General features: G+C 36.6%; 1 protein-coding gene across 1 annotated transcript in view; it reads right to left on the bottom strand.

Moving 5' to 3' along the window:
* Positions 1–14,209, bottom strand: part of LOC107093968 (corticotropin-releasing factor receptor 1-like) — a 106,231-nt gene that overhangs the window by 46,857 nt on the left and 45,165 nt on the right. Inside the window, exon 5 of the mRNA XM_015389343.1 lies at positions 3,732–3,817. Within this exon, the coding sequence (XP_015244829.1) occupies positions 3,732–3,817 (86 nt within the window). The remainder of the gene's footprint in view (positions 1–3,731; positions 3,818–14,209) is intronic.

The following is a 14,209-nucleotide window of genomic DNA, read 5'->3' as shown; positions in this document are numbered from 1 at the left end:
GTTTCTGGTTTCCAGCATGTTATAGTTTAACTTTTCCACAGCCAGAGGATGAGCTGATAGGTTTTCGGTGTCATGACAGTTTCTAGTGAATTACTGATTTAAACAACAAGACTTGACAGCTGAGAACTGACTCATAAGCCTGACTGGGAACAGCACCAGAAAAATTAAACTTTTGGAAACATTTCACACTGAGAAGCACCCTAGAAGATTAAGAGCAGACACTGTGTGAAATCGGATCACTGCTGTTTTGGAGAAAATCTTAACGATTACTTAAAAAATATGGATTAGGGTTAGGGTTACATGTCACAATATTTCCTTCTCTGATTTTGCACAGCTGATTTTAAAAACAATTCCAAGGTTTCAACATTTAAGAAATGCATAAAGATGGTCCGATCTTTTGCAGGTTTTAGCTTTACTACAATCTCTAGCAAAATCATGCACCCTCATTATTTATTCATTACTAATGAAATTAATGTAAAATAAATGTTAAAATAAAAAATACACTCCTTGTGCTTTGGTAGAACTTTCAACCACAGATGCATCCAAGTGCCATTAAATAGCAACATCAGGTGTGTGTTAGTGTAATGCCAAGTTGGAAAGACAACAACATTTACCTTAGAGAGGCAGCTGATGTGGTTCATGATTCTGGGAAATGTTATGAGGTCATTTTCAAACATTTTAAAGTTCATCATCGACAGGCAGATTTTAAAATAAATAAAAACATTTAAGACAGCTGCCAATCTTTTTAGGAGTGAATGCCAGAGCAACTTCACCCCAGGGTCAGAATATGAAATGCTCAGAGAAATTGCGCAAAAATCTGAAGATCTCTCAAGCTTCACGGCCCTCAGGAAGCATGTTAAATGTTAAAGATAATGAAAGAAAATATTGAAGAAGACTGACTTTGACTTATAAAATAGTTAAAGGGAAAGCGTCCCTTCTAGAATAAGATGACTGCAGCAATATTTAACTTAGAGTTTATCAATTCTGAGTCAAAATATTTTGTTGGGAAAGAAAATTTCTGATCTGAAGCTTAAATTGATGCTATAAGTTTCTTCAGTCTGACATACCCAGCCACTGCTGATTACAGTCTTTCATGACAAAAGATGACCTCTGATAAACAGTTCATTTATCCCATCCTGAGGCAATTTCGCTGCAACAAAATGTCATGTTGTGTCGTTACGCATATTATGCAGTGTGGCAGGAGTCATGTAGAGCGGGGGTTCCCAAACATTTCAGACTATGACCCAAAAATATCAATGCAACAGAGGCGTAAAAATACAGATTCACTAAATTACTTGACTCTGCAATTATCAATACATTTAAGGCCTGATCTTTAAAGATTCAAAATAGGGAGTAAATTAATAAATAATTACTAAAATGCAGAAGTAACTCCTTTTGATTATCTGCAATAAGTGTGTGTGTTGTGGGTGATCTACAAACATTGCTCCTCGAATGGTAGGACATGCAAACGAGTTTGGTTACATTGGATGTGATACTGGCTGTTTAAAAGAACTTGAGGTTCCAAGGAATGTAGTTGGAGGTTAATATATATATATATATATATATATATATATATATATATATATATATATATATATATATATATATAAAATTATAACATGAGATAATATGTTTAGAGCACTTCACATATTTCTAAGTACTACAGAGAAAGGTAGGAGCAAACATAAAGGGTAACCTTGCTTTGTTGAATCAATCAAGACAGAAAAAAAATCCTTGATGCAAGGAGTAAGAGATGTGAACTTTCACATGTCTCTTTCTTTTATTTAAAACATGCCACAATATTTAATTTTAGTATTTTTCTTTTATTAGTTTAATTGTTAAAAAAAAATGCCTGCCCTCTCACTGCATTAAATGGTTTTTTTTCACCTGCATACACGTATTTTCTACTATTCTAATCTCTGATGATCCAAATATATTTACACAGACTCTCTGTCTTTCTTTTCGCATTTTACCAGCGCATCCTTTGTGGAAAGAATGACACATCACTTTCATAAGTGCAAAAAAAGATGGAAAAAATACACCCACAGCTGAGATTTTGATTTTGAAAAATCACTTTGTAGATGATGATGATTTACATGCTTTGGCCATAAAGATCTGCTCTGCATATTGATGAAGGCAATGCAAAAAAAAAAAAAAAAAAGGTTTGCACACACTGTCTGCAGTCAAGCAAACCTTCTGAGGATCAATAATTAAAGTGAAGTAGTTCCATTCATGTTTTAAGACATGCATTTTTTGAATGACATTTTATGATTATACTTTGTCCTTTAATTGGACATTGTGTTTTTTTTTATTACATTTTTAAGATAAATACATTTTAAATTTACTTATTTCATGGTACATTTCATAATTTCATGACACATCCATGTATTTTATGATACATTTTGGCCCTCCAAATTCCCTGAGGGATCACATAAAGAGAAAACACTTTTTGTCCACTTCTTGGTGTTTCCCAACCCCAGAGGGGTCCTGACCTCAACTTTGAAAACCCCTGATATAAAGGATCATATAGAGCTCACATACTGTTACATGTTTAGGTTTTCAAGGTTTTTGCCAAAAAGTATTCGCATCAACTGAATGAAGAAACTTTTATGAAACAATGTCTGATGGATTAACGAAATCGATGTAGAGATGCTTGGTTATAAGGCATCACACCAAAAACTGAAAACAGTAGTACTGTATCATAGTTCCAGGAAAATATATCAATGTAAGAGGTACTTCAAGTTTAAGCTGGTAACATTTTTTAAATAATTGGCTAGATACAGTTAACTTTCTATATTTATTAAATATGTTTTTTGGAGTAAATCGATTTTTTATGCACAAAATCTTAGGTTGTGTTTTCTAAGAATAATAAACAGTAAACTTGTACTATTTAGAGCCCTTTTTTGTGCAAAGTTTGGATTCGACAGATGGCCTGGCAGAGCAAAGCAAACATGTCGAGTCACATGTGTCCATCATGTAATTCTTCCTTTTACATACAGTACAAATCCATTAGACGTCTAATTGTCCCAGCCTGATTTGGGTCAGAGTGTTCAGTCTGCAGCTCAATCCTAATTAAAATAAGCGCTCATCACATAATAACAATGCAGCATCCAGGTGGAGGCTGAAAAACACAAAAAAAAAGGCAAACAGATAACAGCAGCATGTGCAGGGATAAAACTCTGGAGCAGAACAGGATCAGGACAATAGAAATCATGCACCTCTCCAGGGGAAACGCTTAGGAGAAAAATCATTGCTCCTGCTGTTCATTTTGGGGAACCTAGATAGTTAAACAAATATTTATTTGTTTAAAAAGGGAGAAAAAGTTGATGAAAGGGGCTTCAGGCTCTCACTAACACATGAAATAAGCCATGCATCTACAACCTAAGGCAAGATGACACTAAAATCATCCTGCAATGCACATTAAAACACACTCATTGTACTTTGAAGCAGATCCCTTCCAGTGATGCTCATGGGCGATACATGCTTTTATTTTTAGATATTTTTCCCCCCTTGAGCGTCTCTAAGGATGCAATCTTTGAGAAAGCAAACCCTGAGTCCATATTTACTATAAATAAGCCTGTAGCTAAACTACTCCTTCTACTTCTAACCTTGCCTTTGTTGTTGCGTTTTTCTTTCTGATTAAAGTGCAGAGTCCCCGCTTTGAAGATAAACTCCAAAAGGCCCCATTAATCAGGACACATGCATACAAACAGCACCCTGTCAAGTCTTACCTCCTCATGAAGTATGGCCTTACACATGGAGTAGTTCCCCTTCAGCGCCCACGTCCCATTTGCAAGACATTTCCTATAAACGTTATCTGCACAGAGAGCAGGACAAGAACAAACAAGAGATTATTAATAAGAGCTCAAGTGACTTGTTTTTCAATTGGGGTCATATTTTAGCACCTGGTTTAGAAATTTAACATACACCAAGAGAAAAATAAATGGCACCCTTAGCGAAGAATGAATAGTTCTTTAATTCCAGCAGCATAATATCGCTCTGAAAATGAAATTTAACCCTGGGTACATTTATGTCATATAAAAAGTTTCAGAATTATTGGCATCTCTGCAATCAATCCCATTTAACAATTAGCAAAGTTGGAACATAGAGAGATCTCCTAATCTTATCCCACAGGTTTGATTTGGCATTTAAGGTTTTGGGCATAAATAATCCATGGAGGTAGTTTCAATTTGAGTCAGATGAACAATTTTTATACTCTTTCATCCATAAGATTTCATCTTTTTGTTGAATGAATAAAGAGCTCATTCTACTAGGCGTAAGTACAAAAACAGCTGGCCGTCAAAACGTCTGCATTTATAATATATGTGTGCAGCTTTTCCCATTCTGGCTCCAGAACATGCAGCATTGGATGTTGCTTCAGCAGGGTGTTAATGTCTTTATTTTTATATATATATATATATAAATTTTTTTTTTTTTGTATGTAAATTTAATACCTGGGAATTCAATTTAAATGTTGAACCTTGTTGAGCCTTGTTTGGACTGAGAAAATGATTTATGCAATGGCAAAAAATGTCAGAAGGGATACTGGGGTGTTATGTTCTCAAAGGCAGACACATTATAGTTTTATTTTAATTTATTATTCTAGCTCTTTCATAGCTGACTAAAGGTTGTCCTAAAATATTTGAGTGCATTACACTTTCCAACTTGGTTTTCTGTTCTGTTTGATTTTCCAGAAGAAAATATACTTCAGCTTTTATTTTCTCCATGAAATTCATATGGTACTGCAATAAAATGACAGTTTCTTCTTAAGCTTTTTTAAAATTTCAAGTTCAACTTTGTCCAAGTCTCTAAAATGCAATTCTGCTATTTTGTGTCATTGTGACCTTTTTTGGCTTTTGATATTAACACGAAAAGATGTCATTAGAGGTATTTGGAAAAGCTGTGATTTTTCACACGTTTGCTGTCAGGGCAGTGTACCACTATGTGCCTCAATTCTGTCTTTAAAATGCACTTAGCCCTGATTCATTCACAAAATAACCTGTAGCCTTAATTACTTTCAACCTATTGCCAACCATCAATCCTATTGAATTACAAAAACGGCCAAAAGACAATTAGATCAAGCTTTATTTATTTCCTGGGAGGATTAAAAAAAATGAAACACACCACTGAATACAGCTGCTTGAATACTGCAAGGAGCTGGGATGATGGAAATAACAAATGATGAGGAAAATTCAATTTTTCAAGCAGGCTTGCTGGATCATAGCTCAGGAAATGCAATAAATGAAATAAATGAAAGCTGACATCCTGGATCTGAAAGACAAGATGAAGAATCATTTGAGCTAAATAAGACTTTTTTTTAGATGTATCGATTAATTTAAACCAGTTAATTTTTGTATCTGACGCCTGAAAATCAAATAAACTATTTTTTTTGTGGTACCTTAATGTTTCCTTCACTAAAAGAATCATATCAAACAGCAAATAACAAGAATGTTTTCAAATCCTGCTTTAATATGTTAAGAAGAAAAAAAGCTATCCAATCCAACCAATATAAAAGTATTCACTCCATAACTGATGGTTACCAGGCATTTAGTCTTTTTTACATCACTGTTCAGGAAGTCGTTTTTTAGACCAGTCAGAGAAAGACTTTCCTGTGTGAGTCGGATTATTGTCCTGCTGCATAACTTAATAATGCTTGAGCTTAGGCTCACCAACTGATGAACAAATATTTTCCTTCAGGAAAACTGACGGTCTCAGCCATTACAGTAAGTCATCCAAGTCCTGAAGCAGTAAAGCAGCCCCGACCATGATGTTAATACTACCATATTTGACTATTAAAATAATGTTCTTAACATGACATTTTTTGTTAGATTCATGGCAGATCTTTAAGTATTCCCACCCTCCATAAAGTTCAGCTTTTGTCTCCTTCACTCCTTGTATGATTTGGCTGACCGGCTTCTCAAAAGGTTCCATGTTTTCTCCTTGAGTGAATAATGACTCTTTCTTTGATTCACTGCAAAGCTTTGAAAATGTCTCTGGAACTCCCTCCAGACCAATAGATGTCAGTGACTCTGCTTCTGATCTGCCTATAATGTCCAAAACATTATTTGTTAATAACCACAATTCAGCTCTTCAGTTGTATTACTTTATACCACAGATGTCAAACTCTAGGCCTCAGACACAATGTCCTGTGACTTCAAGGCGCATCCCTTTGCCGACACACCTGAATCACACATTTATATATTCAGCAGAAAAATGCCGAACCTGAGTGCATGAGGAGGTGATTCAACCCTTTGATTTAGGTGTGTAGGACTTAAAGGTTTAGTGGAGGATTTTTCTGAATTTTTTAAATACCGGCCTTCTCCACTTTTATTACATGCACAACCCTATACCAGCTCCAGAGAGGGAACGCCTATTAAGCATGTGCAAGAGCATGCACACGCCAATTTCTCCTCATGCATGCTCACTTTAAAAGTTGCTGTTTGCATCGCTCATACAAGCTTACTTTCCAAATTAAGATTTGCAATTTTTCCACTATGTCAGACTCACCATCAGTAAGTGAAATTGGGGACGAGCATGTAGGACGGCCTTACGTAAACATAACAACAGAATGATTGACAATTAGGAGGAGCACTTATTTTGAGGATCCACTCGGAAAAAGAACATCCTCCAATATACCTTTAAGAAAGATCAGCAAAAGGGTAGGACACCTGCCCTGGAGGGGTGGAGTTTGACATTGCTGTGCCTTTATGCCCGGGTTAGATAAGTTTCCCCACAATATAATCATTATTTGAATTTGATCCTTTTTTCACATAGGTTATATTTCACTGATATTATAGTTTTCTTAGTAGGAAGCAAAACTGAAATAAAGCCGTGAGGGGGTGTGAATACTTTTCCCTGCACTGTAAAGTTCCCTTTTAAATGATAAGCTTAAAAATCCAGCATAAATTCTGAGAATGCACTAAAACCCTTTAGTTTCCTTAAAGCAAAAACAGAAACGACAGAAGCATTTGAAAGATTTAACCTTTAGATTTCATCGTAAATCATTCCCTTTCCTCTTACACTAATCAATCTTTCTCACTTATAATCATAAATGTCATTCTGCTAGAGAGCAAATCTTCCTCTCGGGCTTGGAGGGGCGTGAACGTGAACGTTACTTCTAATCTTCATGTGCCGAGTTACTTCTGCCATAATAATGTTAGGCGGTGGCAGCATAAAAAATTCAGCCCAGGTTTCAGAGGGATTATTCATCTTCAGGTCAGGTTCTCTGTCACCCTGGAAGCAGTGAAAGCACAAACGTAGAAGTCGGCAGGTTGACGCTTCGTACTGCACGGGTACATCTTTCACAGAGGTTTAATAGACAGTTCAGACCCGGATCATGTGGCGGGTCATCTCCATGGACCGTCAAATGTCTTTTTGGTGACAGTCAGTCATTTCTGGGTGGCTGGGGAGGTTATAGCACACCATGTATAAAGGTTTGAAAGATATCAAACGAAATAATACCTTTTTGTTTCATCCTTTAGCATTGCAACAACATTCCCTTCAGAGATAAGCTCTTTAGAGGAGGATATATGAAAAATCCCATCATGATGAAGGTGAATACCTTAGATGGAAGCTGATCACCCTGAATGCATGTTTTAATAAGTAGGAATGTTTGGGGCGGCCAGGGGATAAAATGGGATTGGGTTGCCAGAGGGCATTAATGTTCAATGAGCTGGGTAAAAATAGCAGGTTGACACTGTAAAGGGACTGTCAGACCCAATCAAGATTACCTGGCTCGTGATGTTCCCTAAACCACAAATGCAATATCCTAGAGAGCCTTAAAGTCTGCCCGTGGAGAATTATGTCAAAGTCAGAGCAACATTGTGTACTGAATGGTCTTTAAAAAACAAACTCATAAACCATGAAATTAATTTCAAAATATATTTTAAAAGATTGGATTTTAGAGAGAGAAAAAAAAAGTTCACAATCTGGGTTTCTAATCTATATCTTATTTTTAAGCTCTTAATTTCCTTGAAAGAAATAAATTTTATTCTGCTTTAATTTCCTCGCCGGACCCGTTCTCCATAAAAATCCATGATTTTCACCTTTTATTCAAGCCACATTTACATAACATTGCAAGAGTACACAACTTCCCTCAGGGCTCTTGCTCACACTTCATGCAAATATATCGCAGTTGAAGCAATAGAGTCACATTGTGTCCCATTTAGAAAAACAAAGATAGCTCGCAAAGTAATTGCAAACAAAGATTGCGACGTGAAGGTCATATAGGCAGCTGCATGCTGTGGAGGTATGGCACTTGTTAAAGAAAAATCACAATTACTCTAAAAATTGCAGCTGCTTCCATTGTTTTATTTCCATTTTTTAGATGACTTGTTTTCCTCCCAGCAAAAATGTTATCTCCTTATTCTCTGGCTGCTGGACGCTACAAATCAACAGGCTAATGAAAGGGAATTCCCACCCCCCAAAAAAGAGAAAAAAAAAACTGTTTCAGAAAGCATTCTTCTATATCAGGGTTATGCATCATTCTTTTTGTCATGATTGTGCCCTTTGAGGACTTCTGTTTAAGTTCCCAGTTACACTTTGACTTATGTTATTCTGTGTTTTCTTGATGATGGGTTTCTTTTCCCTTTTGTGTCTCCTTACCTTAGCTCCTTCTGGTTACTTCTGTCTACACCTGCTCCCTATCAGCTAATTAGTTTTCCAATTGTTTCTGTCTCCTATATTCACACCTCCTGTTCAGTTACTCTCTGCTGGATCCCTGTCTTTCTTTTGGTTTATTCCTTCCTCTTGTTTCCTAACGTTTTTGTTTCTTGAGTTTTCCTTGTTGATCAGTTCTGGACTTTGTATTTTGTATTTTTACGTTTTTTCATAAAAAATGCCAGAAACCATCTCAGCTTCTGTCTCTGCATTTGGGTCCTCTAAAAATCTCCACACAACCTGACACTTTTTAAAGGCAGTTAAGATTTGTGAAAAATGTTTGCGGCAAGCTTTTAGAGTAAGCCTGTCTAGAAGTGAACACAGAGCCTGGAGCAGGATTCCTTCAGTTGATTCTTTTAACTTTGCTTGTTAGGCTCACAACAAAAGATGACAGAGATCAGAAAGGCAGAAAAAAAAACACTGTGGATTTAATTTGAGACTAAAACAAATTTACCAAATGTTTAGTCTAAAAACCTTTACTTGCATTCAAAACTATTTTGTTTTTCTTAAATTGACGTACATACTTCTACATTTTAGCTTTTTTAGGAATATTTTGTATATTTCTAGGGCATGGAGCTCCTTATTTTGACCTTTTACAAATGTTTCTATTTCTCATTAAGAACACCACAGTGAAATAAATTGGTATGTTTTTCTTCAGCTGAAGGGAAGTCGAATAAGTTAAACATATAATAAAAGTAAAATTACAAAAAAAGATAGCGATGCAGCAAAAATTTTATTTCTAATGTTGCAGGGAGAAATATGGTGTTTTATGCTGTGGGAATGATTTTCTTCAGCAGGGACTGGGAACCTTTACTCTCAAAGAAAAAAATATAAAAGCCAACCGGAAGTTGCAAGAATATATAAACGTTTATTAACCTAATACAGTCTCCGGAGAATTCAGCATGCAGGTAGAAGTGTCATGGATTGGCGATGCTTTGCTAAAATAGCAATTTGCCATCAGATAATCTAACACGCAATTTACTGTGCATCAAATGGTGCTTGATGAAAATTACAGATCTGTTAAAAAGTAAAAAAACCTGAAAAAGAACTGAGTCCCTGAGGAATATAGTGTCCCAAAACGTACAATAAAATCCATTCATGACCAACTGGGATTTAAAAATAAAGAGGAGCCCTGACTGAAAAGCATGATCAGTGATTTGAAACAGATCACATGTAAAAAATCCACCAAAGACCGATTAAAGTGGGGAAAAACCTTTCCCTGACAAATTTCTCTTATATTAAAGTCACACTCTGGTGTTCTTATTTTTATCTCAGAAACTAAATGTATTTTTGAGGACATTTTTTGCTAAAATGATAAAACGAGATCACTTTTTGAATATTTACTTGTAATTCATTCAAAGAAACAAACTTTAAAAAGTCGAGGACACATCTTTGTATGGACCTGGAATCTTTGGGAACAAATGATGGATCTTTCAAACAAAGCAGCTGGACCTTGAAATGAATTCTTCCTGGCACAGCTCAGAATGATTTATGGCAGTTAAACATATGCAGCCCGTTCCCCTACACAGCTCATATGTAATAAGGTAATGAAGTGGTCATAGTTTTTTGTTTGTTTTTTGACATTGTTTGACAGCTTGCATCTGAGTAGAGCAGAAGAGTTTAATAGCTGCAACTAATTAAGATTGATTTAATGACAAAGGCAACAATTTCATTATCTACTTATACAATTAGCTTTGCTTCCTGCTGCTGCAGATGTAAAGATCTGAGCTGTGCGACTGGGAAACCCTGCCTGCTTTGTAAGGGAAAGCTAGGAGGAAGATTGATATCACTGTCTTGTGTGTATTTCTAGGGCTGATGTGTCATTACAACATTTTCGGCTGAGCTGAGCAAAATACAAGGAAGCTGGGGAAATAATGCACAAACATCTCTAAAGCCCAGTCATACGTCTTCACAGGTTTTCACAATCAAAAATGGATTACTTTGGCAAAAGAAGGAAACACTCAGCATATAGGAAAAGAAAACTAAAGAAACAAAACAATTAACTGCGATGATGAAAGGCTTTGTGACAAAGGAAATGAGATTCCAGTATTTTGTAAAAAGAAATGTTAGTAACAGAAATTATAAATTAGTATAAAAAAAAAAATGAGTAAAATGCTCATGTAGCTTGGTGCATAAATATTTGTGACTTGGAATAGAAAACAGTGACGTTTGTAATGCATTAAATACCATCTCATGAAAAAATTTCTACAAAGTGACATCAGGACAGTCATAGGATTGCTTTAAAAAAAAAACACAAAATAAAACAAGGGCTGAGTCTTATAAAGACATAAATGTGATTTGAAAAATGTTCGCGTCAACAAATCCATCTCAATAAAAACGGATCTTATCAAAATTTGCTAAATGAAATAATTAAAGAACCATTGTTATAGGACTCATGGGAAAAAGCCTGAGGAAAAATACTGAAAGTCAACCACCACCGGGCCCTCAGGCACCACCACATAAAAAATACAAAAGTGTATCTGTTGTGGATGTCTTAACATGGGACCAGTAAGACTTCAGAATAACCATCATCAGGGGGAAAAAACCCTAGTTCTGTAACCAAAAACCTCAATTAAACCTCCATCAGGGATATTTAAACCAGATTTAGAACTGCTTCAGCGCTTTCTGGGCCTTAGTTAAGTTAAGGCACTGAGGTGAAATCTGGCCACTTGAAATGTGAGATTGCACCTATAAATCAAGTTCTCTTGGCTGATAAAGAGAATGCTCGTTATCTGGGTTCAGAGCCAGCATTGGTAAGGGGGCACAGAAGTACAGTATTACACACTCTCAGGGTAACTTTCACATATATGTGGAAGCTGCATCAATGCTTTTCTGCTGCCTATAATAAGCCAGGTATCTTGTTTATGTGGGGAGTTCTGAAATTCAATGATATAATGTCCAAGCTTCACTACTCATGACATATAGAAGGAAAGGTTTTAGCAAGGCAAGCAGAGTGGGCTGAATATCATTAGAGATGGACCGGTCACGTATTTACTTGTTGGTTTAGGTTTTGAGGACAAAGACATAGAATCAACCCAAATAAATTCAAATAAATTATGCGTCAACTGAAATAAAAGCACTTTATTAAGATTCATCCTTACGTCAAAGGTCATGACGCCAGCTGCAAGATCGCTCCACCTATGTGGAAATGAAATCCATGTAAGCAAACACCAGAAACATGCAGGTTAATTTTAACCATCAGGCACTGAGCCTGATCAGAAAACCTTAGGCAAAGAGAACAGGCAGAATTTATTTCTACACTGAGTTAGTGAAGTTATTTAAAGCAGTTACAAAAAAAAAAAAAAAAAAAAAAATGAAAGCCCATACTTTTCGAAAACAGAAGAAAAACAATATAGGACACAATTAGGCTGGCTGTGAGGGGAGCTTACTCCACTAGTGAGTGAAAGAATATAGTACATAACCAGGTATCTAATTGATGCACTTAGCAAAATTTAGCAAAACAAGCTTTTTCCAAGCAAAACAAAATGAAACACTGTTATAATAAAAAAAGGGAAGAATTGTTTTTTACCTTTGTATAAATGAACAGCTGAAGAGTAACGCCTATTGTTTACTGTCGTGTTCATCCGCATGTTCATCTTTTCTGCTTTTAACACTTCTTCTTGGATTTTGGAAATATAACTGTGTTCCACCTCCTAAATACTTAAGGGTAAGAAGGTCTGAATTGTATGTTCCTCAACTAAAAAAATGTAGCCTTGTATTAGATGTATATTTTTTAAACACCCATATCAGCTATGCCTTCCTAAAGCCTTGGTCACACCGGTTGTGTCCAACTTTTTTAAAGCAAAGCCCCACTTCATGAGTCTGTGCAGCATCTCCTAAACCAGAACAGATAGAACATTTTTTATTGGCCTATATAAAAAAACCTAATGGGAACTACATTTAAAGAAAAGGAAAATGCAGCAATAAAGGCTGTAGGAGGGTTTATATGGTACTGGGTGAGGCAGCGAGAGGTGATTCTCAGAGAGAGATCTGTGAACTTTGTTGAAGTTTAAGCTTTTTTTTCTATAAAGAAAGGACAGTTTACCTGCTTGTTTTGTTTTTGTTTTTTTTGTTTTTTGTGAGATTCAAAGAGGATCACAATTTTATTCAGGGAGAGTGATAAACTGCATTTTCCTGTACTGTCCCTCGTTTTTGCTAACTTAAAGGGGTCACTTCTTTATCCATTTTTTGTCTTCCTGAACTCCTATCATGGGTAAAGTACTGTGTTTTTTAAAATGTTTTATTTAAAGTTTCAGCATGACCCACCTGCTATACATACGCTGTACAGCTCCAAACCTGACAGATTTATTTTGTTGAAGCTGATGTATTTTATTTTGTAACCATTTCTCATTTCTCTCAGACCCATGAAATTAAACTAAAATAGACCTGAGGTCAATGTTCGAATATTGATATGATTTACTTGAGGGCGAATCTCAATTGCTGACTGTTCAGTAGTCGACAAGCCTCAGGAATGGTTGACAGTTGGTGCTAGCTTAATTATTATAATTTTTATCCCTAACCAAGAAGTTCTATTGGCTAAAATCATTTAAGGTGATAACCTGGTGATAGCTCACCAAGGTATAAGGTATGAAGGTTTTGTCTACATCACTCAACTAAAATAAGCAATCACCAGCTGTTGCCAGCACAAAAAGATTAAGAAGACAATGAGGTAATGGGTGGGTTGTTTTTAAGTGAGTTATCCTGTGAATAACTTCTCTGTGATTATAACAATTTTTGCATTACCAAAGTATCGATAAAGTTTGGTTAGGGAGCTAATGTAAGGGAATGTAGCATAGTGACAGATCTGTGTTCAGCTTCTTTTGTCTTTTAAACTCATACATCTATCATTAATGTCTCAGCACTGTTGTCTGATCCAATCACTAATTTCACTCTCCTGGTTCACCCCGCCCAGTTCTCATTCCTTACTCATCTGATCTACCTGCATAAATCACCAGACCAGATATCAGTGCCTGATTATTTTGAATCATTGGTGAGACATATTCTAGAATTCTTAGTTCTGACTTCCTGATCCTGACCTGTCTGCCTTTCGACTTCTGAGCCTGCCGGTTCCCGTCTGATTCTGATTGCCTGACTTGTCTTCCGACTTCCGCCTGACCTGACTACCTACCTGATCTCTGCCTGTTGTGTACCGACTGGATTCTTTTCCTGTCTACCAAGTCTGCCTGCCCTAGTCCAGACTGTCTGTTAATCTGTGAATCAAACCTAGAACTGTAACCCGACTGCATCCACGATCGTCCTTCGGCACTTCACCGGCTGTCTGATCTCCTGGCTCCGACCATCGACCAAGTCCCTGACATTGTTTTTGGCTTCGCTCTACGGCTCATCTTGCTCACGTTCATCTCCACGGTTCTGACTGCCTGTCTGTACTACAACCTGTGATTCCCCTGCATCTGGGACTCTCTGAGTGGCACTTCCCGCACCAGGTTGGCAGCCCGCCAGCTGGGATCTACCGTATTTTCACGACTATAAGGCGCACATAAACGTCTTTTTTTCCCCTCAAAATGTGCGGCGCGCCCTATGGTGCGGTGCG

Source organism: Cyprinodon variegatus, unplaced genomic scaffold (genome assembly GCF_000732505.1).
Source record: "Cyprinodon variegatus isolate N-32 unplaced genomic scaffold, C_variegatus-1.0 Scaffold456, whole genome shotgun sequence".
Classification (NCBI taxonomy): domain Eukaryota; kingdom Metazoa; phylum Chordata; class Actinopteri; order Cyprinodontiformes; family Cyprinodontidae; genus Cyprinodon; species Cyprinodon variegatus.
Note: the sequence above shows the minus strand (reverse complement) of the source record. Positions and strands in the feature narration are given on the sequence as shown.